At 44.3% G+C, this 27755-nt stretch overlaps 1 protein-coding gene across 2 annotated transcripts; it reads right to left on the bottom strand.

Annotated features, from left to right (window-relative positions):
- Positions 1 to 452: 452 nt before the first annotated feature.
- LOC101046105 (L-threonine 3-dehydrogenase, mitochondrial) lies at positions 453 to 25874 on the bottom strand. Of its 2 annotated transcripts, none has more exons than XM_010332066.3 (9): positions 25789 to 25874; positions 9734 to 9920; positions 7817 to 7859; positions 6782 to 6852; positions 5169 to 5318; positions 4897 to 5069; positions 3722 to 3812; positions 1539 to 1808; positions 453 to 961 (listed from the first exon to the last, which is right to left on the bottom strand). In XM_010332066.3, the coding sequence occupies exons 2-9, from the start codon at positions 9903 to 9905 to the stop codon at positions 822 to 824; spliced, it is 1110 nt and encodes a 369-aa protein (XP_010330368.1). In that variant the 5' UTR covers positions 9906 to 9920; positions 25789 to 25874; the 3' UTR covers positions 453 to 821. The 2 variants fall into 2 exon arrangements, with proteins under 2 accessions (XP_010330368.1, XP_003944226.1); XM_003944177.3 differs by lacking the exon at positions 25789 to 25874 and adding an exon at positions 19930 to 19990.
- Positions 25875 to 27755: the final 1881 nt, after the last annotated feature.

Raw genomic sequence — 27755 nt, 5'->3', positions numbered from 1 at the left:
AGTCTGACTAGTAGACCTCAGCCGGATTCAAATAACCGGTGGCACCTGACATGTAATGAGTAAAGCTAAAGGGGCATAGCCCAGAAACCTGTCTATGAGACAATCTCCCTAGTTGCTGACATTGCCAGGTCAGGGAACTGGGTTCCTGGGAATTACACTTAGCTCACTAACAGGAGGGCCATCAGAATAAGGGAGGGGCTACCTTTACTGGTTACGTCATCTTTAAACTCTTAATTTCCGACAGATGTAGCATCTTACAGAAAAACTAGAAATGGTAAATGTTGAGGCAGTGTCAAAATATCTTAACCGTGATGAACACGAGATTAATACACCAAACGTGTTTTACGTTCTGCTGGGATAGTAAAGACGACTTTTCAATCAGGAACACATCTTTGCAAGTCCTTAAAATGTAATCTTTGGTCTCTAGTCAAGAGAATAATTGAGTCTTAGGAGCAATATTTAAATTGAATTTAATTAAATACAAATGTCACATACTTCCACCTTCCCAGAAATGGTCACTTCATCTTAATTAAGGAAATGGAAACTAATGATGACTTAAGCCTTATCCTGTGGAATGTGTTTAGACAAGTTCAGGCAAACATCGAAAACTGCGAAGTCCCCACCACCGTACCTACAACGTTCTGAAAATGCTTGAAATTTACTCCATTCTTTGTCTAGCGGTTCAATATGAACTGCCAAAATTTAGTCCAATTAGTCAGTTCCAAATAATGTAAGCTCTTTGGAATCTAGAACCGTGGAGTGGTGACGGTTCTCCTTGGACAGTGGACCAGGGCACGCAGGATCTTCTCTTTCAAACTCCTTCAGTTGGCTTGGGAAACTCTGGTTTCAGATCCGTGGAAGGTCAACATGGTAGTCACCAACTCTGGAAGGTCAAAATAGTGTTTCCACCCCCAGTCCTTCCGAGCGTTGCTGTCATCTAATTTCATCGGCCAACTATCCGCTAGGGAAAGAGATGGAAGAGTAGCTTCAGTTATTCGGGTTGTGGATTTGCAAAAGGGTCTTGACCATTTTACACAAAGGTCTATCATCCAAGGTACGAAACGGGAAATTCCTTTGAGTAAAGCAGAACTGTTATGATGCACAGTCACCCTCTTAGGGCAGAAGACCGTTAACCCATCTTTCGTGAATTTTTTTTTTTATTAAAATCTAACACAACTCCATGAGGTTTTATACTTAAAGAGGTGTTTCCACCCACAAATTGGCAGCGTGATAGTATTTGAAAACCTGGGCTGTCTTCATACTACCTCTATTGCTTCTATTTTTCCTTGCTTTATGTTAAACTGTAAAAAAAAAAAATGATTAAAGGCTAACAAGCCGTTTATTTGGAAGGAAAGTATTTCACCCACTTTAGATATCTTTCCCCCAAAATCAAAACATCTGCTGGCTTGGGCTCAACAATTTCTTGAGCTCGGTTTCTTCTCCAAAACGTGCCTGGACCCTGGGGAAGGATCTAGGCTCTCCTTATCCTTGCAAGCTTTATGTCTTCCAGGAACTCACAGTAAAGGCCAGGCACCAACCTATGGCCTGCCGGATGGCGTCCACGTTGTATGTGATCTGGAACTCCGGCACATGCTTGAGGACTTCCTGGGCAAGCTCCTCGGGCGTGAAGCTCATGGCACTGATGTTGTAGGTCCTCATGGAGAGGGACTCAGCGGGGGCCTCCATGACCTCCAGGGTGGCCCTGAGACAGTCATCAATATACATCATCGGCAGCCTCGTGTGAGCTTCCAGGTTGCACTCGAATTTGCCATGCTTTGTGGCATCATGAAAAATCTGGACTGCATAGTCTGAAAGGGAACCCCATGTGTGGGTTAGAACAAAACAATGAACGAGCCTCTCGATCAAGGCAGCAGTTCTCAAATGTTCTAGTCTCAGAGCCTCTTCCACACCAGATTCTTAAAAATTGACAACTCCAGCCAAGCACAATGACTCACGCCTGTAGTTCCAGCACTATGGGAGACTGAGGCAGGCAGATCACCTGACATCAGGAGTTCAAGACGAGCCTGTCCAACATGGTAAAACCCCATCTCTACTAAAAATACAAAAATTAGCCAGGTGTGATGGCATGTGCCTGTAATCCCAAATACTTGGGAGGCTGAGGCATGAGAATCACTAGAACCCAGGGCATGGAGATTGCAGTGAGCCAAGATCACACCACTGCACTCACGTCCAAACAACAGAGCAAGACTACATCTCCAAAACTAAAAAAAAAAATTGATAACTCCAAAAGAGATCTACTGTGGGTTATATCAATACTTACTGTACCAAGGTAACTGAGAATTGTTTAGAATATTACCTTTTAAAATGACAACAAACTATCATACATTAATATGTATAACGTTTTAGAGGAAAAAGTATATTTTCTGAACAAAATTTATGGAGGACGGTCTGTCATACATTCTAAAAATCTCTTTAGGGTCTGGCTTGATAGGGGTCCGCTGGAGCCCCAACCTATGTCCATATCCAGTCCGTTCCTATCTCACACGCCACGCCACGTCTGGAAAACTCCACAACGCATTTGTGAAAGGAGAGTGAAAAAAGGCCAGTAATGTCTCCATACTGATAAGAGTTTTGACCCCCAAGACCCCTTGAAGGTGTCTTAAGGATGCCTGGGGCTCCCAATATTCTCTCTCAGGACGGCAGATGTAGGAAGGATACCTGACGTGGGACTTATGAACAGAATGAGTGTCTGAGTCCAAAATAACAATCATACTTACGTTCCTTTCACATACACAAAGCCTAGAGTGGATTTTAACAGGGCTCTCTCTGTGTGTCAAGAAACAAGAGGCTGCTGCTTACGGGGTTTGGGGGGGGGAGGCGAACAGAGCGGGGTGTCTTCCTACATCATCGGTAATAGATTTGTTCTTGAATATTATGTTTTATTCCAGCACTGTGGGTGGCCAATCCTGGGCTGGACTGACAATGCTGGCATGTGCTACCCTTAGTGAGTGTAAGCCAGTCAGGTTCACACTGCTTTTCAAATGCACATCAGAAGCCAATACAGAAACTCTGGTCAGCATACCTCTAAAAAGATAGCAAATTCGTGGCTGGGCATGGTGGGACTCACACCTGTAATCGCAGCACTTTGGGAGGCTGAGGTGGGCGGATCACAATGTCAGGAGACTGAGACCATCCTGGCCAACATGGTGAAACCCCATCTTTACAAAAATACAAAAAAACTAGCCAGGTGTGGTGGCATGTACCTCTGGTCCCAGCTACTCGGGAGGTTAAGGCAGGGGAATCACCTGAACCCAGGAGGCAGGGGTTGCAGTGAGCCGAGATCACACCATTATGATAGAGCAAGACTGTTTCAAAAAAAAAAAAAAAAAGATAGCAATTTCATTGATCACAAAGACAAACTCCTCTTAGCAATAAGTCAGTCTATTTTTGTTTGTTTGTTTTTTGAGACAGGGTCTCACTCTGTCACCCACACTGGAGTGCAGTGGCACGATCTTGGCCTTGTTGGCCTTCTGTGTTCAAGAGACCCTCCTGCCTCAGCCTCCAAGTAGCTCGGACTACAGGTGCGGGCCATCATGCCTGGCTAATTTTTGTTTATTTTTTAATAGAGACAAGGTCTCACTTGTCTCGAACTCCTGCCTCCGCCTCCCAAAGTGCTGGGGTTACAAGCATAGGCCCCGCACCTGGCCCGAAAGCCTATCCAACATCTAAGAGACGTAAGAAATAGAAAACAACACTTAACCAGTGGTTCCTCCTCCAGGCTGGGAGTCAGCTGAAATGATTCCAGGATATCTCAGGCACCGGAAATCTAACCCATATCGGTAATGATAATACTATAAGAAAGAGAAAATGTATTCAAACACAGATATTTAAAATCAGATAGATGAAAACAAAAAAATGAAAACCTGCCTTTCTCTGAAATGTCATTCCATGCAGTTATATTTAAAAACTCCTACAGAAAATAAAGACTCCTAAGTTTTTATCTTCAAGAAAACATCAACTTTTTGGTGATACATCAATGCTGTGAATAACACATGAGCCTACAGTAGGGATTTCCAGCCTCTCTTTGGAAAGGCGTCACTGATCATCATCCTAAACGATTCTGCATGAGTGCATTCCCACACGCGGGCCGGGGAAGAGCAGAAGAGAGAACAGCGGATGAGAGGGTGATGGCTATGGCAGGCCTGGAGGAGAGGCAGCAGCTAAATCTACGGGAGTTAAAAAGATAAAGAGTATTTTACAGTAGTTCACTCCTATAATCCCAGCACTGTGGGATGCTGAAGTGGGTGAATCACTTGAGGTCAGAAGTTTGAGACCAGCCTGGCCAACATGGCAAAACACTACCTCTACTAAAAACACAAAATTTAGCTGGGCATGGTAGTGTGTGCCTATAATTCCAGCTACTTGGGAGGCTAAGGCACAAGAATCCCTTGAAGCCAGGAGGTGGAGGTTGCTATAAGCTGAGATCAGGCCTCTGCACTCCAGCCTGGGTGACAGAGCAAGATTCTGTCTCAAAAAACAAAAACCCGGTAAGATGTTTGAAGTTTTCTGTCACTTTTAGAGTTACTAGCAATGGCTACCAATACTGGAAGCCAGAAAGGATGGTGGGGTGCAAGTAAAACAAGCAGCAACTGAAGAGATGGGGGCTGTGCTCAGTGCACCCAGGAAATGCTCAGCGTTCCCATACAGCTGTGGAAAGGTGGCCCTGCCAGGGCTGAGGAGGTTGCAGGAGCTGGAGACACCTGCCATATGGCAAACCCAGTGAGTTAAGTAAGCGACTCTGGGGCTGGGATCCAGGGAGATGTCAAATTCCTCCAAAGATGAATCAGCAGGTGTTGGAGGCAAAAAGAATGAAAAAGTAAACGATAAATCGTGCAGCCCAGGGCACGTTCAGCAATCTTGCTGAGTGATGCTTACTTCTCCCATGAGCTCCGCGTGGACCTTGGACACCCCGTAGATGGTCCTGGGTCTCTGAACACAGAGATCAGGGGTTGGGTTCCGGGGAGAGGTGTGTCCAAAAGCTCCAATCGTGCTAGGTACAAACAATCGCAGACTGTGTTCCGCAGCGACGTCCAGGATGTTATGCAGGCCTGAAATTAACAGACACGATCAGAATCTGAAAACATCTCTTCTTAAAGAACTAGAAAAACTGGCAAACAAATCACATCCAGCCAGAGCCAGATGCTTACCAGTTATATTCACTGCTCTCGCCAGAGAGACATTTGCTTCTCCAATGGCGCTGAGCAAGGCGCTGTAATGAAACAGCCAGGTGATGCGGTTGTTCACCACGATCTCCCGAAGATTCTTGTAATCCAAGATATCAGAATAAATGAATGGACCTGCAAAGAACATACATTGAAACCACAAATGTGAAAAGGGTGGTGGTTTGAAGAACTAAATGGACCTTTCCCCTTTCCCCTGTTGACTTGTGAATTTCACTGGTAGCCATACGGTAACTAAGCCAGCTGGGCACTAGGCAGCATTTTTCTTCTACAAAAATCACAAGTCATAACCACGCCCCAAGGTAATGACAGCAAATGATCCTATAGGACCTGCCTGGGTCAGGCCCTGTTCTAAGGACTTTATGTACATTTCTCTCCCACACAGCCTTGGAGGTAAACACATTTTACTGATGAGGAAACAGGCACAGAGAGGTTAAGCAACTTGCCAGGATCAGAGAACAAGAGGAGGCATTAGGGTTGCAGCTAGGCATCGGGCTCCAGAGCGGGTGCTGTTCCTCCCAGCCCTGTATGCACAGAGTGGCTTCACTCCCTCCTCCAAGGTGCCCATTTGAAAAGCAACAGAGAAATGCACTTATTAAACACCGCCACTGTCAAATAGTAGAGCCAAAATCATGAGTTCATCACACTTAATTACACAGAGGTAAAGCTGATCTTGTTCTGTGCCAATTTTCCCCACTTGCAGCAAACTGTCACTTTCCCCCACGGTGAGCAGCAAAAGGCTGACGCTGAACCAGGAAAAACTAGGGGGCATTACAAAACCTCATTTTAGGGGCAGCGGGGACAGAGCCTTGCTCTGTCGCTCAGGTTGGAGTGCAGTGATACAATCACTCACTAGAGCCTCCATCTCCTGGGCTCACGCGGTCCTCCCAAGTAGGTACGACTACAGGCACCTGCCACCATGCCCAGCTCATTTTTTATTTCTTGTGGACAGGATCTCGCTATATTGCCCAGGCTAGTTTTGAACTCCTGAGCCCAAGTGATCCTCCCAACCTCAGCCTCCCAAATTGCTGGGATTACAGGTGTGAGCCACCATGCCTGGTCACAAAAACATTTCTGAGGCAGTCAAAAAACCTGACTAAAAGAGCTTGAGTTTGCGTGTATGTATGGGTGTCATAGTTTAACAGCAATTCTACACTGTAACATCAGGATTAATTTCTCCAAATTTTTTGTCCTATCCCCCTTACTTCTGCAAATTGCTCCAAATTTCTAAAGTTCCTTTTCTTCAATACGAAACTTAGTTTTTGTTTGTATTCTCTCTGAGTCAGCAAGTTAACTTTAAACACAAACAGACAGGAAACAAAGTTTTTGTTTCAAGTAACATCGAAAGATATCATTCCGAAAACTTTAAGGTCAAAAGAACTCTTCTGTTCTTTTACCACTTGAACAAGCAGCAGCATTAAAAAATATGTATTTCTAAGTGAAATACCAGTGCCTCAATAACTTCTCTTTGAGTCATAAACTGGGCTATGAGCTGTCGGCACCCACCAACTGCATGAGCCACCTCTTTGTGCTGTGAACATTAAAGATAAACATAGAAGCAAGGCCTACTGATCTCTTACCACTGTGAAAGACATGATCGGGGGGTTTCTTTATGTCAGACAAAATCACACTGTCCTTCCCGAATCGTTGCCTAAAGGGAAAATCAATACACACAAGTTGGCAATATTAAGATGCAATGAGTCCTGTGAAGAGTCTTTTAAAATAAGAACTGTAATTTTCCGCCAGCCTCCAAGTCTCTACTTGCTCTTCATCCTCAGCTCCCCACCTTCAGCTCTTGTCTCTCTCGCACTTGGGCTTCTATTTCCCTGCCCATGGCTCTGTCTTCTCTGTCTCCTCTCGCCTGACCCTTAATCCTGTGTTTGTCTCCAATTTCTTCCCCTTACGCTCTAGAGGTTTTTACGTCTTCCTTCTCATTCTTCTCTCCCCTCTTCTTATTCTCTTATCCCATTCTCTCCAAATCCCACACAGTGCCCCTCCAGTTTGTGCCTGTACTTCCCTTGGTTCCCAAACAACTAAAAGTCAAAGTGATTCTTTGGGAGCTGTGTGTCTCACTTTGCCTAAGTTAGGAAACAGAGAGAGAGAGGCGAGCAAAGGACCAGTCTGGAGATGTTGAGTCAAGGGCTTGCAACAAGTCTGTGATATTCAGAGGCAAAATAAAATGTGTTTAAGGCTGGGCGCAGTGGCTCATGTCTGCAATCCCAGGACTTTGGGAAGGTGAGGTGGGCAGATTGCCTGACGTCCAGCCAGCCTGGGCAACACAGTGAGAACCCGTCTCTATCCAAACTACAAAAAATTCTCCAGACGTGGTGGCATGTGCCTGTAGTCCCAGCTATTTGGGAGGCTAAGGCGTGAGAACCACTTGAACCCAGGAGGTGGAGGTTACAGTGAGCTGAGATTGCACCACGGCACTCCAGCCTGGGTGACAGAGCAAAGCTCCATCTCAAAAAAGTATATACATATTTTAAGCAGTTATTTAGATATATCTTAATGCTAAGAAGCAAGAAGAGAGAGAAAAGAAGTTTAAAAGGCAACACAGATGAGCTCCACATACTTAAGAACTCAGATTTTAAATTTCAAGATTTTAGGGCTCTTACCTCAAAAGATTAGCAAGCCCCACTCCCAGCTGGCCAAGACCCCCTAGATGAAGAAGAAGAAAAAAAGTGAAGCTTTAATGCACATCTAACCATTCAATTATTATTCCTAGAATGTAATAACTAGTTTTCAGTCTTAGCTAACTAGACAAATCCTAGGTTGAGCTGATATAACTCCTGCTTATTTTGAATCTTCCCAGGAACGTGGTGCAGCACTTGGAAATGCAATGACCTCCCCAGGCTAGGACAGAGATCAATACAGGTCATATTGGTTTCAGAGACTCTCGCCAGCATGGGGTGGTTCAGAGAAAGAGGAGAAGCAAGGGCACAAGAAGAAGAAAATCTCATGAGAGCCAGACACAAGTCTGGAATTTCTTGGGGCAGGAACTCACCCCTGGCCTTCATTATTTTGATAAACTCTGAAGCTTGTCTGCTATGGGTGACACAATCATTCAAAACCAATATAAACAGATTAATAGCCACCTCTGGTGAGATGAGCCAGAATCCCATTTTCCGTTAGAACTAGAATGGGATATGAAAGGGCAAAGAGGGAGGGAGAAACCAAGAAGCCATTTGGAAAACAAGAGTAGACAGCTTCAAGGTGGCCTGAGAAATTGCAATGAGTAAGTACAGCTTCTAGAGTGAAGGCTTCAACATGCCATCGACAGAAACAGGAGGGAAGTGGGCTAGGAGCACATTTGGAAAAGGACAACAGTCCATTTCACTTGGGAGAAAAAGATGAGGCAGGGAGATGTAAAAGTGGGATTTCCTGTAAGCATTTATTAACTTGGGAATAAAACCAGGACACCCCTGAAAGATGCATTATTAGTGGAGGTGAGAGGGAATAAAACAAACACTTGGGCAACATGATGGGTAAATCAGAAGAAAGGTATGGAGGGAAATCGAAGCTTGAAACTTATTTCAGCATCAGAAGCAGAGAAGGCAGTAAAAGAAGCAGAGGCATGCGTGCACACACACACACACACACACACACACACACACACACACACACGAAGGTTAATGCTGTAAAACCAAGGAAAGAAAGCCTGGCAAGAAAGAGAAAAAAATAAAACATGTCCATCAAACTGGAGGTAGGCTTGGGTTGGCTGGAAGTGACAGAGTAAAGTGTGGAATAAGAAGGACATGGAATCAGGTGCTGAACATATTGAGGTGAGGATGTTCAGGGAGCAAGGCACTGGCAGCGATGAGCTCAATGGCGATGATGAGCTCGAGGGCCGTGATGAGCTCGATGACAACGGTGAGTGCCATGAGAACAAGTCCCTTGGCCAGACGCTAAACTTAACTTCTCTATTTCCAACATGCAAATGTGCAATAACAGTTTGGGATTCACGACTCTGAGTTTAGGTTGAGGAATCTGGCCAGGGAAAGGCGTGCCTAACACCAGAATCAATGTTCTAGACCCAGCACCTTCCTGTAACTAGCCTTCGCTCCACAGACTGATCCTAATATAGAAGGGAACCAAGTTCCAGAGCAGCTCTCTAGGGTTCCTAGATTCCTTCGGAAAACAAACAAACAAAAAAATATGACACGGTAAACCAAGTGCTGGCAACAGAGATGAAATAAAGATTTGGATTTGCAAAATTCTAAAAAAAAAAAAAAAAAAGGCCAATAGTGAAAAAGGCAGTGTCTGATCAATAAGATCAGCTGCCCTAATTTAAAACTTTGTATTATAAAATACCTAATTCTGAAATCCTTTTAATAGTGCAGACGATAAATCCAGATTCTGTCATCTGGCCAAGCCTGTTTTTGCTGCATTACTGGTTACAGGGACAAGCAGTGTAATTTATATAGCATATTACACATTCCAAAAACAAAGGCACAGCCACATAGCATAGGAAAGAAATTAAGAATCAAGCCATGGAAGAAAAAAAAAAAAAAAAAAAGGAAAGAAAATCCAACCTGTAATTAAGACTCGTGGATGGTTTGTGTCAGAGAAAGAGGCAGAGTAGAAGTTGGCATCTGCTGGAATTTGCCGAGGGGAGACGCCCAGAAATCGGACTGGCAGGAAGGACGTCCAGCAGACACACGCTGGGCTCTGCCCCACTCGCCTCAGCATCCTAATGAGTGGCATTTTCTTTTCAAATACCTTGTGGGAGGAAAATGAGCACGGTTAATGATGTGACCTTTTATCCCCCCAGCTCTTCAAAACAAACTCTTCAACTGAAATGAACACTAAGATTGCCAGCGAATGGGCAAAGCTGTGGTTTTAGATTCAGGAATGGAACGAAAGAGACTGCTGAGTTCGCCGATGGGATGCCAGTCAAGGGCCTCCCGTGAGCCAGGCCCTGTGATAAAGGGATAAAGGCTTGCTCACACAAAGTCTGGCCAAACAAAGGCTGAACTGAGATTCAGAATTGACACCGCACAGCGCTGACACCAGCTGGGATCTAACGCAACAGAGATGGTCACTGCACAGAGAACCTGCACATCCCAAAGACAAAGTCAGTGGATCCTAGCGAAGGCTTTAAGTCTGGACTACAACTGTTATCAACTTGTCCACAACGTCAGAGGATACAAATAGGTCCCGGATTAAACACAAAGTGCCCTATAAATCTCGTGTTAACACTCACATGTTATCTTTACAATGAACCAACCTAGAAAAGCAGAGGTTTGAGATAAAAAGGCTTGCAGCAGTATTTAGGAAGCTGTGAAGAGTTTTTGTTTTACCATCATCTCTGGAGAAAGGGTCATGTAAAAAACCTATTTTCTTATTCTTTCAAAGATCACATATTTTTTTTTATTTTTTATTTTATTACTATTATACTTTAAGTTCTGGGGCACATGTGCAGAAAGTGCAAGTTTTTTACATAGGTATACACGTCAAAAAGTGGCCAAAGGATATGAACAGATACTTTTCAAAAGAACACATAACTTAATTTAGTCTAGCTCCACCTCCTCATCAGCTGTAGCTCCAGCTGCTCATGAAATCAGTCTTGGCCTTGGAGATCAAGATGGTCCAGTCACATACAGCTTGAGACTGCCATGTTCCTCAACCTGTCCCCAACACCCAGGCAGGCACATCATGAGAATAAACCAGAGCTGTCCAGCTTGCTTTGCTGGGTCTAACAGCAAACCAACCAGCCTCCCTACAGGCAGGCCTATCACGTACTGCACACCGACCTGCAGCCTCTCCCCTCTCACCCCCTGGAAGATCTTTTACAACAGAAAAGGCAGATGAGCTTCAAAGCCAACTCAGGTGTCCCATCCCCTCAAGCATCTTCTATTTTGCGTTATAAATGGAGAAGAGGTTACAAACAAACAAAACCACACACACAGACGATGCCTGTAAATTCCGAACTTACAGGAAAGTACTCAGTGCCTCAAGCAGATGTAAGAAAGTGATTTCAAGTTAAATGCGAGAGGTAGCAGAAGCTTTCTTGTAATCCCTAATCATACCAAAACCCAAATTACAGGAAACAAAAGGAAAATAAGGTCCTTTCAAAACATACACCTTTTCTTGGTCATGAGGGTTTTGCTCTTTAGTACTCCAAAACCAGGTCGGTGGAACCTGCCTGCTGGCTTCTGAGGGGTCAGTGACTGGACGCAACAGGTGTCCAGCATCTATAAAACACCTGAGGCCTTTGGCCCAGCTAATGTTCTCAAATAAGTGAGCAGAGGTGAACCCTCTCACCGTGGGTACATCTCTGCTTTCACTGCACAGGCCTCAAGTGATGAGGGAGGTGTCCAGGATAGGTCACATTACGGGAAAGGCCTGAGCTTTTCCTCAAGCAGCCCTTAAAGGGACACTAAGTGTAGCCACTGCTGGCACCTGAAACCAATTAAGAACTTAGATTCTAGCCGGGCACCATGGCTCAAGCCTGTAATCCCAGCACTTTGGGAGGCTGAGGCGGGTGGATCACAACGTCGAGAGATCAAGACCATCCTGGTCAACATGGTGAAACCCCGTCTCTACTAAAAATACAAAAAATTAGCTGGGCATGGTGGCACATGCCTGTAATCCCAGCTACTCAGGAGGCTGAGGCAGGAGAATTGCCTTGAACCCAGGAGGCGGAGGTTGCGGTGAGCCGAGATCGCGCCATTGCACTCCAGCCTGGGTAACAAGAGCGAAACTCCGTCTCAAAAAAAAAAAAAAAAAAAAAAAAAAAAAAAAGAACTTAGATTCTTGCAGTCACTTATTTCAGCAAGTGCAAAGGGATATACTGAGGAAGCCCAGAGACCGTATTTCCCAGAACATTTGAAACTAAAAGACAATTCCCAAAAGCAAAATAATGATTGGCCACAGTTAAAAAGGGCTTGTTCAAATTTACAAGAAAAAAACAACCCTATCAAAAAGTGGGCAGAGGATATGAACACTTTTCAAAACAAGACATTTATGCAGCCAACAAACATAAGAAAAACGCTCATCATCACTGATCATTAGAGAAACGCAAATCAAAACCATACTGAGACACCATCTCACACCAGTTAGAATGGTGGTCATTAAAAAATCTGGAGACAACAGATGCTGGAGAGGATGTGGAGAAATAGGAACACTTTTACACTGTTGGTGGGAATGTAAATTAGTTCAACCATTGTGGAAGACAGTGTGGTGATTCCCCAAGAATCTAGAAATAGAAATACCATTTGACCCAGCAATCCCATTACTGGGTATATACCCAAAGGGATAAATCATTCTATTATAAAGACACATGCACACACGTGTTCACTGCAGCACTGTTTACAATAGCAAAGACTTGGACAGCCCAAATGACCATCAATGATAGACTGGATAAAGAAAACGTGGCACATATACACCATGGAATACTATGCAGCCATAAAAAAGGATGCATTCATGTCCTTTGCAGGGACATGAAGCTGGAAACCACCATTCTCAGCAAACTGACACAAGAACAGAAAACCAAACACCACATGTTCTCACTCATAAGTGGGTGTTGAACAATGAGAACACATGGATGCAGGGAGGGGACCATCAGACACTGGGGCCTGTTGGGTTGGGAGGCTAGGGGAGGAATAGCGGGAGGTGGGGAAATTGAGGAGGGATAACATTAGGAGAAATATTTAATGTAGGTGACTGGGGGGCGGAGGGTGGTGGATGCAGCAAACCACTATGTCATGTGTATACCTATGTAACAATTCTGCATAATCTGCACATGTACCCCAAAAATGAAGTACAGATGAACTCTAAAAAAAAAGCAGGGGGGATTTGTTTCATATTTTTGTTTTAAAGACTGAAAAGACTAGAGCTGCAGGGGAAAACAAATCCTGAAGATATGAAACAGATACAACTATATTCATGTGTTATCTCCACAACGGGAAAACATGAAGGAGGAACCCAACAAATTGTTAATTGAATGAGAAGTTTCAGTTCAACAGCATAGACAGTTCATAATGGAGTCGGTTCTTCTTATTCCACTGTTATTAGCAGGTAACATTTTTTGCTGTTTATATGCCACAAGCTCGTGAGTGCTTAACTGTACTATCCCAAGTAATACCGCCCTAGAAAACCTAGTTCTTAACCACCTCGCAGCAATACTGCCTGCTACAGGATTGCTTTAACAATACAGAGGTATTAAAAACAAAAATAAAATGTAACAAACCTCCAACCATCTACAGCATGTAGCTTTCCTTCTCACCCCTGCCAAGTTGAACTTAATACTCTTAAGACAGCAGTTCTCTCATTTTTTGGTCTTAAAACTTCTTTATACTCTTAAAAATTGAGAACTCCAAAGAGCTACTGTTTATGTGGGTTATAGCTATTAATATTTAGCAATCAAAACAAATAAATGTTTAACATCTTTATTAAGTGACTTTAAAACAATAAACATGTTAACGAACATCATTATTAAAGTAACTATATTTTCGGGAGGCTGAGGCAGAACTGTTTGAACTTGGGAGGCGGAGGTTGCAGTAAGAGAAGATGGTGCCACCACACTTGACTCCAGCCTGGGAGACATAGCAAGATTCCATCTCAAACAAACAAAAAAACCCAAATTTTCCAAAACAAAAAATATTTAGTGGAAGGAGTGCCATTATTGTAAACGCTGTACTTCTCTTTGACAAAAAAAAAAAAAAAAAAAAAAAAAAAAAAAAAAAAAAAAAACCTGGATTTTCACATCTGCTTCTGCAATTTTTGCTGTAATTAAAAAAAAAAAAAATCAAAACACAGCAAAGCAGTGAAAAAGAAATGGTATTTTATTCATTTTTCAAATAATTCGGGCTATTCATCTTTGATACCACTCGAAAATGCAATGCATCAGTGTTCTTACAGGTTAGTCGCAATGAGGAATCTAAAAACTTATCAATAAACTTTTTGTACTTTGCTACAATACAACTTACTTTAATGCTTTAAGTCAGTGGTCTCCAACCTTTTTGGCACCAGGGACCAGTTTTGTGGAAGACAATTTTCCACGGCCTGGGAGGAAGCAGGATGGTTTTGGAATGATTCAAGCATGTTACATTTATTGTGCACTTTATTTCTATTATTATTGCATTGTAACATATAGTAATTACACAACGCAACATAATCCAGAATCAGTGGAAGCCCTGAGCATGTTTTCCTGTAACTAGATGGTCCCATCTAGTAGCCGATCATCAGGCATTAGATTCTCATAAGGAGCATGCAACCTAGATCCCTCCCACGTGCAGCTCACAATAGGGTTCACACTTCTGTGAGACTCTAATGCCACAGCTTATCTGACAGGAGGCAGAGCTCAGGCAAGCAGTGAGGAGCGGCTGTAAATACAGATGAAGCTTTGTTCACTCAATCACTGCTGCTCACCTCCCGTGGGGCAGCCTGGTTCCCGACAGGTCACGGGGCAAGCACGCTTCAAATGCATCTTTTAGCCCTGCTTGACTCTGTACCTTCATGCATTAGTCTTTTGGAAAATATTGGTTAAGTAATGCACATTGTTCAAACATTAACACGCTTCACTACATAATATTAAAAAGTCCTACTAGTTAATATCACCACTGATCTCATCAGAAAATTCCTTCGTATGGGGAAGCTGTCAAACTCATGGTGGTAAATACAAATTAATTGGCAACAAACACTGTTAGTTGTTTCCTTGAAGCAACAGGCTCACTTTGTTCATGTTTTAGAATATGTCTGACAATTATCCATACCCATTGTTTGTCAGTCATTCTGTCAAGCAAAAATGGTTTTTCTATAAAGAAAAGTGGCCAGTTCAGCTCACAATTCAATCACACACTGCTTTACCTGAAAACAAACATTATACTTTGAAATATGTAACGGAAGCGCTTTATGAGCACATTCCTGCATTCTACAGCATATCAGAGAGATACACCCTCAAAAGTCAAGATTTAATCAGGACAATCATTTTTACTGTTTCATCAGGGACATTCTTAAGTAAAGCTGGCAATTTTGTCTTATTTTTTATTGAAAGCATATGGCAGTGAAGATGACAACAGCTTGGTACCACTGCCTCGATTTGCACAAGGGCATCAGGAGTTTTACCCAGCATTGTTCTGGCACCATCAATGCAAATTCAATGCACTTGTTCCAGAATGAACCACAAAATTCAAAAAGTTGTTCAACACTTTGAATATCTTGGCACTACTCATGTTTGCTCCCAAACATTCACTAAAAAGATACTTTCTATCATAAAGATAAAGGATTGTACATTGTATTACATATTACAATAAAAAGATTATCTAAAAAGGTTTTGATTGGCTTGGTGCTGATACCAGAAGAATACAAGCAAAATGGCAACTCTAGGCTTTCTTCCATTTGTAAGGCAGAAATACACTTCTATGGTCAATATACCAACTGGGTCTTCATGTTTCACCTAGATCTTTCATTTGACAGAAAGTTGAAGTACTATGAGGTCGGTCAATGCATTTTCATCTAAACAAGTCTTTACTGTGTGTTTCTGCAATCAATGCAACCTGATCATTTATCCTGCTTTATGCTTCAACTTTTTGTTATAGCTTTTTTGAAAAGCTATAACAAAAATTTCTGGCTTTTAAAAAGCTCATTATATCCACACTATGCCATTCAATTCATTTTTCTTTAAAGGATTCTAAATAGTTGGTCTCAAAATAATGCTACTGGCACCAAAATACTATTGAAAATGGTTCTGTGGCATAAGATACATAAGACTAATTACTGGCAGCTCTAAAGCTCAGGAAAGCTTTTACCTTGTCTTAGCTTTGCCCATTTCTCTGGAGTAAATCCCTCCCTTCCATGAGTCAGGGAACTCTGACATATTCATTTCATTTTTTTTTTTCAGCATTTTCGGCATAGGTGGTGCAGCCGTGAGCTGAAAAATCAAGTTCTCTAATATCCCCCTTTTAAGCCAATAATCTATCCTTAAATTAAAAAATATCTTTTTAGGATAAATTATTAAATTCAAAAATAATTTTATGCCATTTGAAATTTTAGAAAGGTTTTCCAATCAAGACTACAGAGTATACTGTTTGTTTTTCCATGTACGACAGAAAACTCTGGGATTTCAAATTAATAACTTACTAAAAGAAAATGAGGTCACAGATATAGCAGGTATAAGTAAAGTCAGTCAGTAAGTGCACAGTAGAAACACTAACTGCAAATTGAGTTCATCTCTGAAAATGCAGGTATTTTCGTCCTAACCCTAACACCTTAGAAAACTTGAGAAACAGAAGAATACACAGGCACAAATTCCATTAGCCAACACAGCAAAGCTCTTTGCAAGTCATGTAATCTCTGGGAAACTCACTGCATACTTGTGAGAGAAAGAATGAAAAAGGTAAGAAACACCTTAGAATTCTTTTCAACAATAGTTTTGACCTTATAGACCCCACAAAGGGTTGTAGGGACCCTCCACAGTTCCCCAGATTACACTTTGAGAACAGTTATTCTAAGGCAAAACTTTCTTGCCAAGTTGGATATTAAATTTATAAAAAGAAAGCCATCAAAGAAGATTTTCAGTCCCTCCCCTCTTACAGATCAAATGACAGCCCATAAACTTTCTCTCCCAAGCACTTTGTTTACTTTAATTGCAAGGGATAAAGAGAACCAGGTTAACAGACTCTCCACCACAAATAATGAGGCACTTTTCGAACCCGAGGCCCCTCTGGGGTGGTCACAGAGGGTCACAACTTCTTCCATGTCCCTGTATATCCACTTATCTGCATTAACAGCAGCAGTCACACAGCAGTGGCATGTGGAAGTGAGGGGCCATGCAGATAGACTCACAGCTCAGCTGGCTTGAGTGTCTACCTGCACGTGGGTGGGTGGTGAAGGTGTCAAGGATATGAAGGTCTCTAATTTGGGCTGCTGCAAGAACAAGCTTTCTGGATTACTAGGTCAGGTGAGAAGACAAGCAAGTTTGGTTGTGGACCTGTTGGGTTTAGGTGTCAGGACACAATACAGTTGTCTCTCCCAGCAAGTTGTGATGCACGTTCGCACTCACTCAATGCTGTGTCTAAGAGTCAGAGGGAAAGGAGAAACCGTGACCGGATTACATCTCAAAAAGTAAAACGATCCTGTTCTCAGAAAAGTTACTTCCGTTTCTTGGGGTGTTGGGGGTGGGAGTTAATCCAACTGTGATTGCTCTAAAGATAGATAATTTTTTTTGATATTAAGGAAACTTCCACCCATGATACTGAAGGCAACTAGATATGTAGCATCGGTTTTCCTCAATATTCTTGCTGTCCTGAGATCTTCCAAGATTTCTGGTTGTAATCACTCTTAGGTATGGACACAGTAAAAGACGTATTAAGTAATGTCTTTAGCAATTAAGCGTGAAACTAAGAAATCCAGCCTCCAACAGATGAATGGATCAAAAAAACAGGTTTGGCCGGGCGCGGTGGCTCAAGCCTGTAATCCCAGCACTTTGGGAGGCCGGGGCAGGCGGATCACGAGGTCAAGAGATCGAGACCATCCTGGTCAACATGGTGAAACCCCGTCTCTACTAAAAATACAAAAAATTAGCTGGGCATGGTGGCGCGTGCCTGTCATCCCAGCTACTCGGGAGGCTGAGGCAGGAGAATTGCCTGAACCCGGGAGGCGGAGGTTGCGGTGAGCCGAGATCGCGCCATTGCACTCCAGCCTGGGTAACAAGAGTGAAACTCCATCTCAAAAAAAAAAAAAAAGAAAAGAAAACAGGTTTGTACAAACAATGGAGATTATCCAGCCTTAAAAATGAAGGAAATTGTGACACTTGCTACAACATGGACTAACCTCAAAGTCATCAGGCTAAGTGAAATAAGCCAGTCACCAAAGGACAAACACTGTATGATCCCATTGATGTGCATTATTTAATGTACTCAAAAAATCACAGAAAGATTAGCAGAAAGGTGGCTGGTTGTCAACGGCTGGGGTGGAGGCAGGGAAATTAGTGTTTAATGAGCAGAGGGTTTCAGTTTTGCAAGAGGAACAAGAGCTGGAGATTGCACAATAACGTGAATATACATAATGCTACTGATTTGCATGCTTAAAAAGGTTTAGGATAGTAAGTCTAATGTTGTGTGATAGGAATCACAACTAAAAATATCACAGAAAAAAGTTTCAGTGTTCAGCACCCAGAAATGACCTGCATATATGTGTATCTGAAGAACCAGAAAACTCCCCTAACATAGATCAGTGTTGCCCTGAGAGACCTGGCAAACCCAAAACCGCCAAGCCCCTGTCCTCTCTCTCCCTCCACTTGCAAACCTGCTTACACCTACTGCTCTCCCACTGCCTGCTACTTTCTTCCAGCCTCGGGTCTGCAGGAGCCTTTCTGCTGATGGTGCCTTCACGCCCAGCCCCCCACATCCCCCCTTCCCTGCTCTGAACTCAGTGGTAACTACCCAGTTGACAACTTCCTGGCGTCAATGCCCCCTACTCACTTCTAACCTAATACCTATGTCCATGGCCACCTCCATTCTCACTGGGTTCCCCCACCCCAATCATATTCGGCTTTCAGCAGCAACAACGTTTACCAGAAGCATTTGCAAGGCAGCCTGGGCTTTAAATCTCTGGCTCATTACATCAACATCTATGCATCCTCTTAATAGCAATGAACTAAGGAAAAATCAGGAGCCTCCTAACACGGAGCCTTGACGAAGCATCTGCTCTCCTCAACTCTCATTTAACCTTCACAGCAATCTTGAAGCTGGGACCTTCTCCCCATTTTTCAGGATCAACTGACCGGCCCAAGGCCACGCAGTTACTACCTACCAAGAGAGGGTAGGTGAACCGAGTCTCTACCCCTCAACAGAAGAGATGCGATCAGATGCCTAAGACAAGGCAAAGAAAAAGAAACACTCCCAGGGCCACGCAGGGGGCACCTTTCCTGGCAGCCTGCATCCCTCCCCATGGGGAGAGCACGGACCAGCCAGAGGTTCTGGGCCGGGGGCCCGCCTCGCAGTGTGCGCCTGGCTTCATCGCTTTGCCAAATGTTTCCGCGTCCTCAGAATGGGTTCAATCACCATGCCACCCCAATAGATTGTAGAGGGCATTTAATAAAATCAGTGAGTCTATGAAAAGCACTGGGCAAACTGCGCGGTCCATGTAAAGGCTCCATCTGTATTCGCCTATTTATTTATTTATTTATTTATTTATTTATTTTAATTAAATCTTGGAGCCGGTAGTCTGGGTTTTACTTGGGGATGATCCGAAAGCCAGAAAGGGTAGAGAAAATCCCAAAGCTCTAAGCGTGAGCAAGGGAGGGTCTCAGAGTGAGGTCTGACTCTGCAGAGCAGGCGTCCCCTCCTCCCGCGCGCAGCTGCTGGGCACGAGAAGCGGGTGGGGCACGCAGGACGAGGACGCGAGGCCTCAGCAGGGCAGGGTGAACAGGGTGTGCAGTCCCACTCTCCGCGGGCGATGGCTTCCCAAAGTCTGGAGAAACCTGTTTCGCCGGGCCAGCGATGCCCGCCCCTCTTCCCGGCGTGGGGAGCCCTTTCAAAAGTGGAGGGGAGCGGGTGTCGCGCCCTCCCAACCCTGGCAGTGCCTGGGCCCTCCCCCCACCAGGCTCCCTCCCGACCCTACAACCACCGCCGGGAGTCCCCGGCGCGCGCCCGGGAGCGCAGAGCGTGCGGCGCCGCGACTTCGGCCAGCCCCTGGTCATCCGCTACGCGGCCATTCCCCACTCCGAGAAGGGGCTCGGCTCCCGCCTCCGCCGGGGGAAACGTCGGGAGACCTCAGCACTGACCTTCCTGCGCACCCTGCTAAGGCTGCGAAGCCGGAGCCGGAGACACCGTCCCGCGCGACGGGCGGACAACAACCCGCAGACCCAGCGTGGCGGGTCCCCGCGCCTTTATCCCTCGCCGCCCCGTCCGGCGCACCAATCCCCGGCCGACGAGGGGCGGCACGGGGGGCGGGCCGTGCACGCCCAGCGCCGGGAGAACTAAGGGACGGCCCGGGAGGGGGCGACCCGGCCAGAGCCGCATGCGACTGAAATCCGCACTCCGGAGCGGCAGAGCGCGCTCTCTTGCTGTGTTTAGCGGCTTCCTAGCAGGTGACATGGGGAAGGAACGCAGGGCGCAGGGGAGACAAATGGAAAGGTTTGCTGGGGAGCTGGCCCAGGCCTGAGGGTCTGGAGGTCCGGTGTGGGGAGACCTTGAGCAAAGCTCTTCTTGGCCTCCCAGCTGAAAGGCATCGCTGAAAAATCAGGTGACCTCCAAGACCGCGGACCAGCAAAGTTAGCGACACCTGGGCGCCAGTTGGAAATGCAAATTGGCAGTCCTACCCCAATCCCTCCCGACCTGCTGAGTCGGCTTCTCCGGGGGCTGGGCCCGGGTGGCTCCCGCGGGACGCTGCTGCGCGCAGTAGCTTGAGAAGCGCAGGTCCAGGGCGCTGGTTCTCAAACTCTGCTGCATACTACAGTCGCCTGGGAGTTTTTTAACCTCCAAACGCCCAGGCTGCCAGGCTGCCCCCGGACCAAATGATAGACTCTCCGGGCTGGTGGCACCTCAGATTTTTTTTTTTTTTTTTAAGCTCTTAAAGCGATTCCAGTGTGCTGTGAAGGTTAGATTCAAGGTGTGGTCCCTGGACAAAGCAGCCCACCCACACCTACTGAACCGGGGAATCTGCATTTTAACAAGATCCCCAAGTGACTTGCAGGCGCCTTAGGTTTGTGAGAAACAACTCTAAGGTGTCTTTGGACATTAAGAATCTGTGATTTTGTGACATCTGTGTGATTTTGTTTAGCTGGCTAGCCAGGCCCGGTTCTTTGGGCTTCTCCTTTGACTTGATCCCTGATGATGGCTCTGCCTTTGGCGCGCTTGAAATAGGTCCACTCGCTCATGATCAGAGTGCATTCTGCTCAGCGCAGTCTCCCCTCCTGAAGAAGTGTTACTAATACAATCTAAAATGACTACAGTTCTGTGGTCTACCGAACTGCCCACGGGGGTGGGGGTTTCAAACTTTTGGCATCTCAAAGAGACTTGAGATTACCGAGACCGGGATACCCACTTCAAGAGGAAAAGGTGACTCCTCACCGAGAGACATGACGAGGTGGGATCAAGGCCACGGGGGGGGGGGGGGGGGACCAGAATGCTGACTCAGGCAACCTGTCCCTGCCGCGCTGCCCTTTGTGCCCTCCGTATCATATCATGAGCTATTTTTCGTTTTCCATAAACCCGGTGGTGGGTGGAAGAGGACATCAAGCTTGTGTTGAGCGGGATTGAGGTAGGAGGTGGGGCTCAGACACCAGACCAGGTTGAGTACTACCTCAAGCAGGGCCAAAGTAGCTTTCCATCAGATAGGCCCACCAGTTGCCATGTCAGTCTACCGTTGCCATGGCCATATCAAGGCGTTACTGCCCCTTTCCATGGCAGTAACTCAATAATTACTACCCTTTCCTAGAAATTTCTGCATAAACTGCCCCTTAATCTGCATGCAATTAAATGTGGGTATAAATATGACTGCAAAACTGCCCTGAGCTGCTCCTCTCTGCCTGTGGGGTAGCCCTGCTCTGCAGTCATGGAGCAGTCATGGAGCTGTAACCCTGCCTCTTCAATAAAGCTGTTTTCTTCTACCTCTGACTTGCCCTTGATTTCTTCACTGGGCAAAGCCAAGAAAGAACCCTCCTGGGTGACGCTCCACCTTGGGACTCACCTGCCCTATATCAGGATTACAGGTGGGAACATTGTGGAGTACAGCAATCCACTGATACTGCCTCTGGTCTGCATGAGGGAGGGGGCACAGACCATAGCTTCAACCGTTGTTCTTGGGGACAGGACAAGGGGAAGAGGTGATTTCCTAGGGACTGAAAGGTGGGTGGTTTCCGGTTACCTAACATCTACTTCCTCTCTTCCCCATGCAAAGACGCTGGCATGGATGGCATCAGTCCTCACCCTCCTCAGTCAAGGGGCAGACACTATGTCGAGATTTAAATCCTGTCCCCGCCAGCAGGGACCCTCTGAGGCCATCCCACCCAGGGACACTGCCGGTGGGCTTCCCGGCTCTAGGAGCACTTGGGAATCTGCCCCTTCCTGCTGCTTCTCTAGCCCTCCCAGTGAGGCCGCGTCCTCCTCAGATCCTTTGACTTCTATCTGTGAAGTAAGTTTCTGTAGTCCTAGCTTAGGCAGTGATCATATGCAGAATTTCTCTCCATTTTCGGGGTTGAGAGTTTGACTCTAAAATCGCAAACCCAAATAATGAAAATAAATAAGCATAAATAGTCTCTAGCCTGTATTCATATAAATAATTAACTGCATGAGTGACTAAATGGAGTGAAGGGACAACTATTTTTTTTCCTTTGAGGCAAGATCTCACTCTGTCACCCAGGCTGGAGGGCGGTGACATGATCTCAGCTCACTACAGCCTGGCTGACAACTCTTTCTTGCAGAATTCCAATTAATACATGTGGAAGGAAGGAGAGACCTGGCAAATCACGACTGAAACACGACTGCAATCATTGCGGCAGGGTCCCCAGATGTGGCAAAATTAGCTGGTGAAAGCTTAAGCAGCAGCAGGATATATGCATAGTCTCAAAGTCTCTCTCCCAGAATAGATGTTTATCAAAAACAAAGGGTAAAAGAGTCATTTTGCAGTGAAGAAAACTGGCATCACCACCTTAGCCACGAGACTCAGGTTTACCTCTCCAGAAACATGTTGTCATAGAAGGCGCTGGGAAGAGCACAGCACCGTGGAATTTCCCTGCCCAACAATGCACAAACTCACTGTGGGAAAACATTAGACAACCCAAGTGGAGGAACATTTCTACAAAATAACTGGCCAGGACCCTTCAGAAGTCTCAAGGTCGCAAAAGACAAGAAGACTGACAACTGTCACAGATTAAGGAGACAATGACTCCTATCAAGTGAAATCCTGGATTAGATCTTGGTACAGAAAAATAGCATCAATGGAAAAACCAGTGAAATAGGAATAAACTTTCTAGTTTAGTTCACAGTACGGTGCTCTTTTCACTTCCTTGCAGATTACTTCTCCAGTAGAGTTGTACTACAGTTACGTAAGAGGTTAATATAAGGGGCGTTGGGTGAAGGGTACAAAGGAACACGCTATTATTTTTGCAACAATGTCTGTCTAAAATGATCTTGGCTGGGCATGGTGGCTTATGCCTGTAATTCCAGCATTTTGGGAGGCCAAGGCTGGTGGATCACTTGAGGTCAGAAGTTCAAGACCAGCCTAGCCAACATGGTGAAACCCTATCTCTACTAAAAATAATACCATGATAATAATATAAAAATTAGCCAGGCATGGTGACACATGCCTGCAATCCCAGCTACTTGGGAGGCTGAGGCACAAGAATTCAGGAGGCTTGAACCCAGGAGGCAGAGGTTGCAGTGAACTGAGATCGTGCCACTGCACTCCAGGCTGGAGGACACGGCGAGACTCCATCTCAAGAAAGAAAACAAACAAACAAACAAAGATCTTAAAATAAAAACTTTTAAAAAGGATCTTGATAAGTTTAAAAATGCAGTAAAATTTGTTACTTAGTAACAAATGTGTTACTTAGACTAAAGAGCTTCCTGACAAATGTTAATACATAAAATTTCACTTGGGAAAAATACACTTTGTAGAAATAATGACCACAAAAGGAGATTGACAATGGGAGAAATTGTTTAAATCTGAAATGAGCAAAATAACCAGATATTGAATCAAATCTCTGTTGCAAAATGTAATAGAAAGTAATGAATTACAAATAAAATTCAGTAAAGGAAAAAGGAAAAGGAAGGAAAATGAAATCATTCATAGGAAATCGATTACAGGCTTAAATTACTTAACGAAGAGATTTTTTTCTATGTATGCAATTAGAGAATGAGAATACATTTGTGACCACAAGTTCCTAAACAGGGCATATCAAAACGTCTGTTTTTGTTTGTTTGCTTGTTTAAGATACCCAGATGTATGGTTAAGGAAGAATGGACAACATATGCAAATTCCATGCTTCAAGATCCCACAGTGCTTTAAAATATGGGGAGGATTGTTTCCGTATAACGTCTAACAGCATTGCCTGAACAGGGACTTATGCCCAAAATGACTAAAGAAATTAAGTCCCTGGGAACATGCAAGTAAATTACATCACCAAGCCAACTTCCGTCCTTAGTTATTTTATGGGAAAAAAATGCACCAGGTCCCCACTTCCAGTTGCCTTGCACAGGGAATATATAGCATCCTAGTACCTGGATACTATATGTCCCTACTCTAAAAGCAGTCATGGTGGCATCAGGGGTCCCATGGCATTATCAGTTCAGATGCTATATCTAACAGCCGACAAAAGAGCTAGAGAATCCCTTATAAGCAGAAATATTCCAAAGAACTTTAAGGATATATTTGCTCACTTTGCTGGCATTGGAGACTGTAGGGAACCAGCCTTACATCACCCGTGGTAGCCTGAGTTCGGTGGGACAAAGGAATGAGAAAGAGACAGGTTAAGAGAGAAAGTGGGACCAGGGGGCCATCACTATTATTCTGGAGAAAACAGTGAAGGCACCGAATTCTGATCCACACTATTCACTGGTTACAATCACTTTGATCAACAGGGTCTGGGTAGAGTGATGGTGGGGAGAGGGTAATGGAGTGAATCAGTGAGCCAGAACTGGTGTGTCAGTCTAAGGATTGATAACAGTGGCAGTTTGGGAGTTTCACAAAACAAGAACATTTGGTTATCTTTAGCTTACTATCTATGTACAGCTGGTGGAACACGGGCCTTACAAGGAGCCTACAAGTCTGGCTACGTCATAGTACTATGAAAGGTTTTCCGTCCTTCACATGCACATGGGTGTTCATTGCAGCACTGTTTACAATAGCAAAGACCTGGAACCAACCCAAATGCCCATCGATGATAGACTGGACAGGGAAAATGTGGTACATATACACCATGGAATATTACGCAGCCATCAAAAACAGTAAGTTCGTGTCCTTTGTAGGGGCATGGATGAACCTGGAAACTATCGTTCTCAGCAAACTGACACAAGAGCAGAAAATCAAACGCCGCATGTTCTCACTTACAGGCAGGTGTTGAACAATGAGAACACATGGACACGGGGAGGGGAGCACCATACACTGGGGTCTGTTGGGGGAAAATGGGGGAGGGATGGGGGGTGGGGAGGTGGGGAGAGAGAGCATGGGGAGAAATGACAGATATAGGTGAGGAGGAGGAAGGCAGCGAATCACACTGCCATGTGTGTACCTATGCAACCATCTTGCATGTTCTTCACAGGTACCCCAAAACCTAAAATGCAATAAAAAAAAATTAAAAGAAAGAAAGGTTTTACGTCCTTGAGCACAATGTTTATGGTAACAGAACCTAGGGCGCCCTGCACCAGCATGGGAGGCATGGACAGGCCTTCCTCCCCAGAGGCCTCCTGCAGCCTTCCAGAGTTTATTGTTCCTGATTTCTTTTATACATATAACCAGTTTATGTAGGCACTCTGTAAGTCCTTTCTCCTCTGCTGCTTTTCCCAACAGGAGATTATCAGAAGCACTTATCTACATCAATTCATGGACAGTCACTCATGATTTGGCTGGCTGGCTGGGAAATTGTAAAGAACAAGATTGGAAGGTTAATGTCAAGGAAGACGAGAGAAGTATTTAAACATACCTTTCAGACTGGGCGTAGAGTGTGAAGATTTTATAGTGCTGTGTGAATAGTCACCAAAGGGAATCTAATACAGAGGAGGTTTTCAGTAATCAGGTGGACACGCTGACACATCCTGTGGATCACAGAGCCAAACCATCAGTCAGCCTCTTTCTTCAGTCACCCCAGGTCCTAGTTAATGGAAGCAAACACAACGTAGCCATGTTGTAGGGATGGAGGCTATGCGCAGACTCAGCAACACAGTCTTCCTCTCGGCAAGACCAGTCTGGCTACTGCCACTGCTGACTACCCAACCTATCAACACCAGAATCTAATAATGCTGACCTCTTGATATAGCACTCTTTTCTGAGGGTGGGAAGCAGCCAGCCGCCTGGTGGCAGGTTGATTACATTGTACCTCTTTTATTATGAAGTGATTTGTCCTCACCGAAATGTATATATTCTGCATACAGATATGCATTCCTTGTCTGTAATACTTCTGCTATATGAGGACAGAATGTTATTCACTACCATGGCATTTCTTAGGAGTTTGTGTCCCCCACCTAACTTCGCATGTTGACGTCCTAACTCCCACAACGTAACCTTATTTGGAAATAGGGCTACTGCAGATGTAGTTAGTTGAGATGTGGTGATTAGGGAGGGATGTAATCTAAAAGGACTAGGAAATAAAAGGGGAAATTTGGACAGAGAGACATGTACAGGTGGAGTCTGGCATGTGTAGATGACGGCAGCGATCAGAGTAATGCTTCTACAGGTCAAGGAATGCCACAGACTGCCAGCAAAGTACCAGAAGCTAGGCAAGAAATATGGTTTGCATTGTGACTTTACAATAAATCCTGAACTTGAGTATTGTTGGTCCTCAACTTTGTTCTTCTCCTTCAATATTGTGTTGGCTAACACGGGTTTTGCTTCTCATAAATGTCAGAATCAGTTTGTCACTATCCACAAAATAACATTTTGATTGAGATTGTGTGGAATCTAGATCAAGCTGGGAAACACTGGTATCTTGACAATATTGATTCTTCCCATCCATGGACATAGACTATTTCTACATTTATTTAGTTCTCTGATTTCCTTAATCAGAGCTTTGTAGCTTTCTTCATTTAGATTTTGTGCATATTTTGTTAGATTTATATCTGAGTACTTAATTTCGGGGAGCTGCTAATGTAAATGACACTTTTACATGTCATATTTCACTTGTTCATTGCTGACAGATAGGAAAGCAATTGAATTTTGCAAATTAACCAGGCATCCTGCAACCTTGCTGTAACTGTTTATTAGTTCTAGGAGATTACGGTTGTTTCTTTCAGACTTTCTCACAGAAAATCATTTCATCTGTCAACAAAGAGCGTTTTGTTTCTTCCTTCGCAATCTGTATACCTTTTATTTTCTGTTTCTGTCTTATTGCATTAGTTAGAACTACCCCCCCCATAAAATGCTGAAAGGAGTGGTGAGAGTGGACATTCTTGTCTTGTTCCTGATACTAGCAGGCAAACTTCTCACCATTAAGTATGTTCGCAGCACAATTTTTTTTTAGATGTTCTTTATAAAATTGAGGAAGTTACACTCTATTTGTAGTTTGTTAAGAGTTTTCGCATAAAGTGTTGGATTTTGTGAAATGCTTTTTCTGCATTTACTGATATGATCATGTGGTTTTTCTTCTTTAGTCTGTTGATACTACGGATTACATTAACTACTATTTAAATGTTAAATCAGCCTTGGATACATGGGACATCATTGTTTTTTCCATTCCATCATTTGCTGCATTCGGACTGAAAAGTGGTTACACTTAATGAAATCAGTGATACGGACTTTCTTCTGCTATTGTTACTTGTTTCTGTATGTTTTGTAACTTTCTTGCCCCTCATTTTCCTCATGACTGTCTGTTGTGTTCAGTTTATTTATTTTTGGTACTGATATCTTTTGATTCCCTTCTCATTTCTTCTTGTTTTCCATAGATATTTTCCTTGT

This window comes from Saimiri boliviensis, chromosome 13, assembly GCF_048565385.1.
Source record: "Saimiri boliviensis isolate mSaiBol1 chromosome 13, mSaiBol1.pri, whole genome shotgun sequence".
Classification (NCBI taxonomy): Eukaryota; Metazoa; Chordata; class Mammalia; order Primates; family Cebidae; genus Saimiri; species Saimiri boliviensis.
The sequence above is the reverse complement of the archived record's forward strand: the minus strand, read 5'-3'. Positions and strand labels throughout refer to the sequence as shown.

What these genes read in the sequence shown, in the direction of transcription:
- LOC101046105 (XM_010332066.3), bottom strand. Translation starts at nt 9,905, where the DNA reads ATGCCACTCATTAGGATGCTGAGGCGAGTGGGGCAGAGCCCAGCGTGT. An exon ending in TCCACGAGTCTTAATTACAG is followed by an intron (nt 7,860 to 9,733) that starts GTTGGATTTTCT and finishes TTCTTCATCTAG; the next exon opens with GGGGTCTTGGCCAGCTGGGA. An exon ending in GAGAGCAGTGAATATAACTG is followed by an intron (nt 5,070 to 5,168) that starts GTAAGCATCTGG and finishes TGTTAATTTCAG; the next exon opens with GCCTGCATAACATCCTGGAC.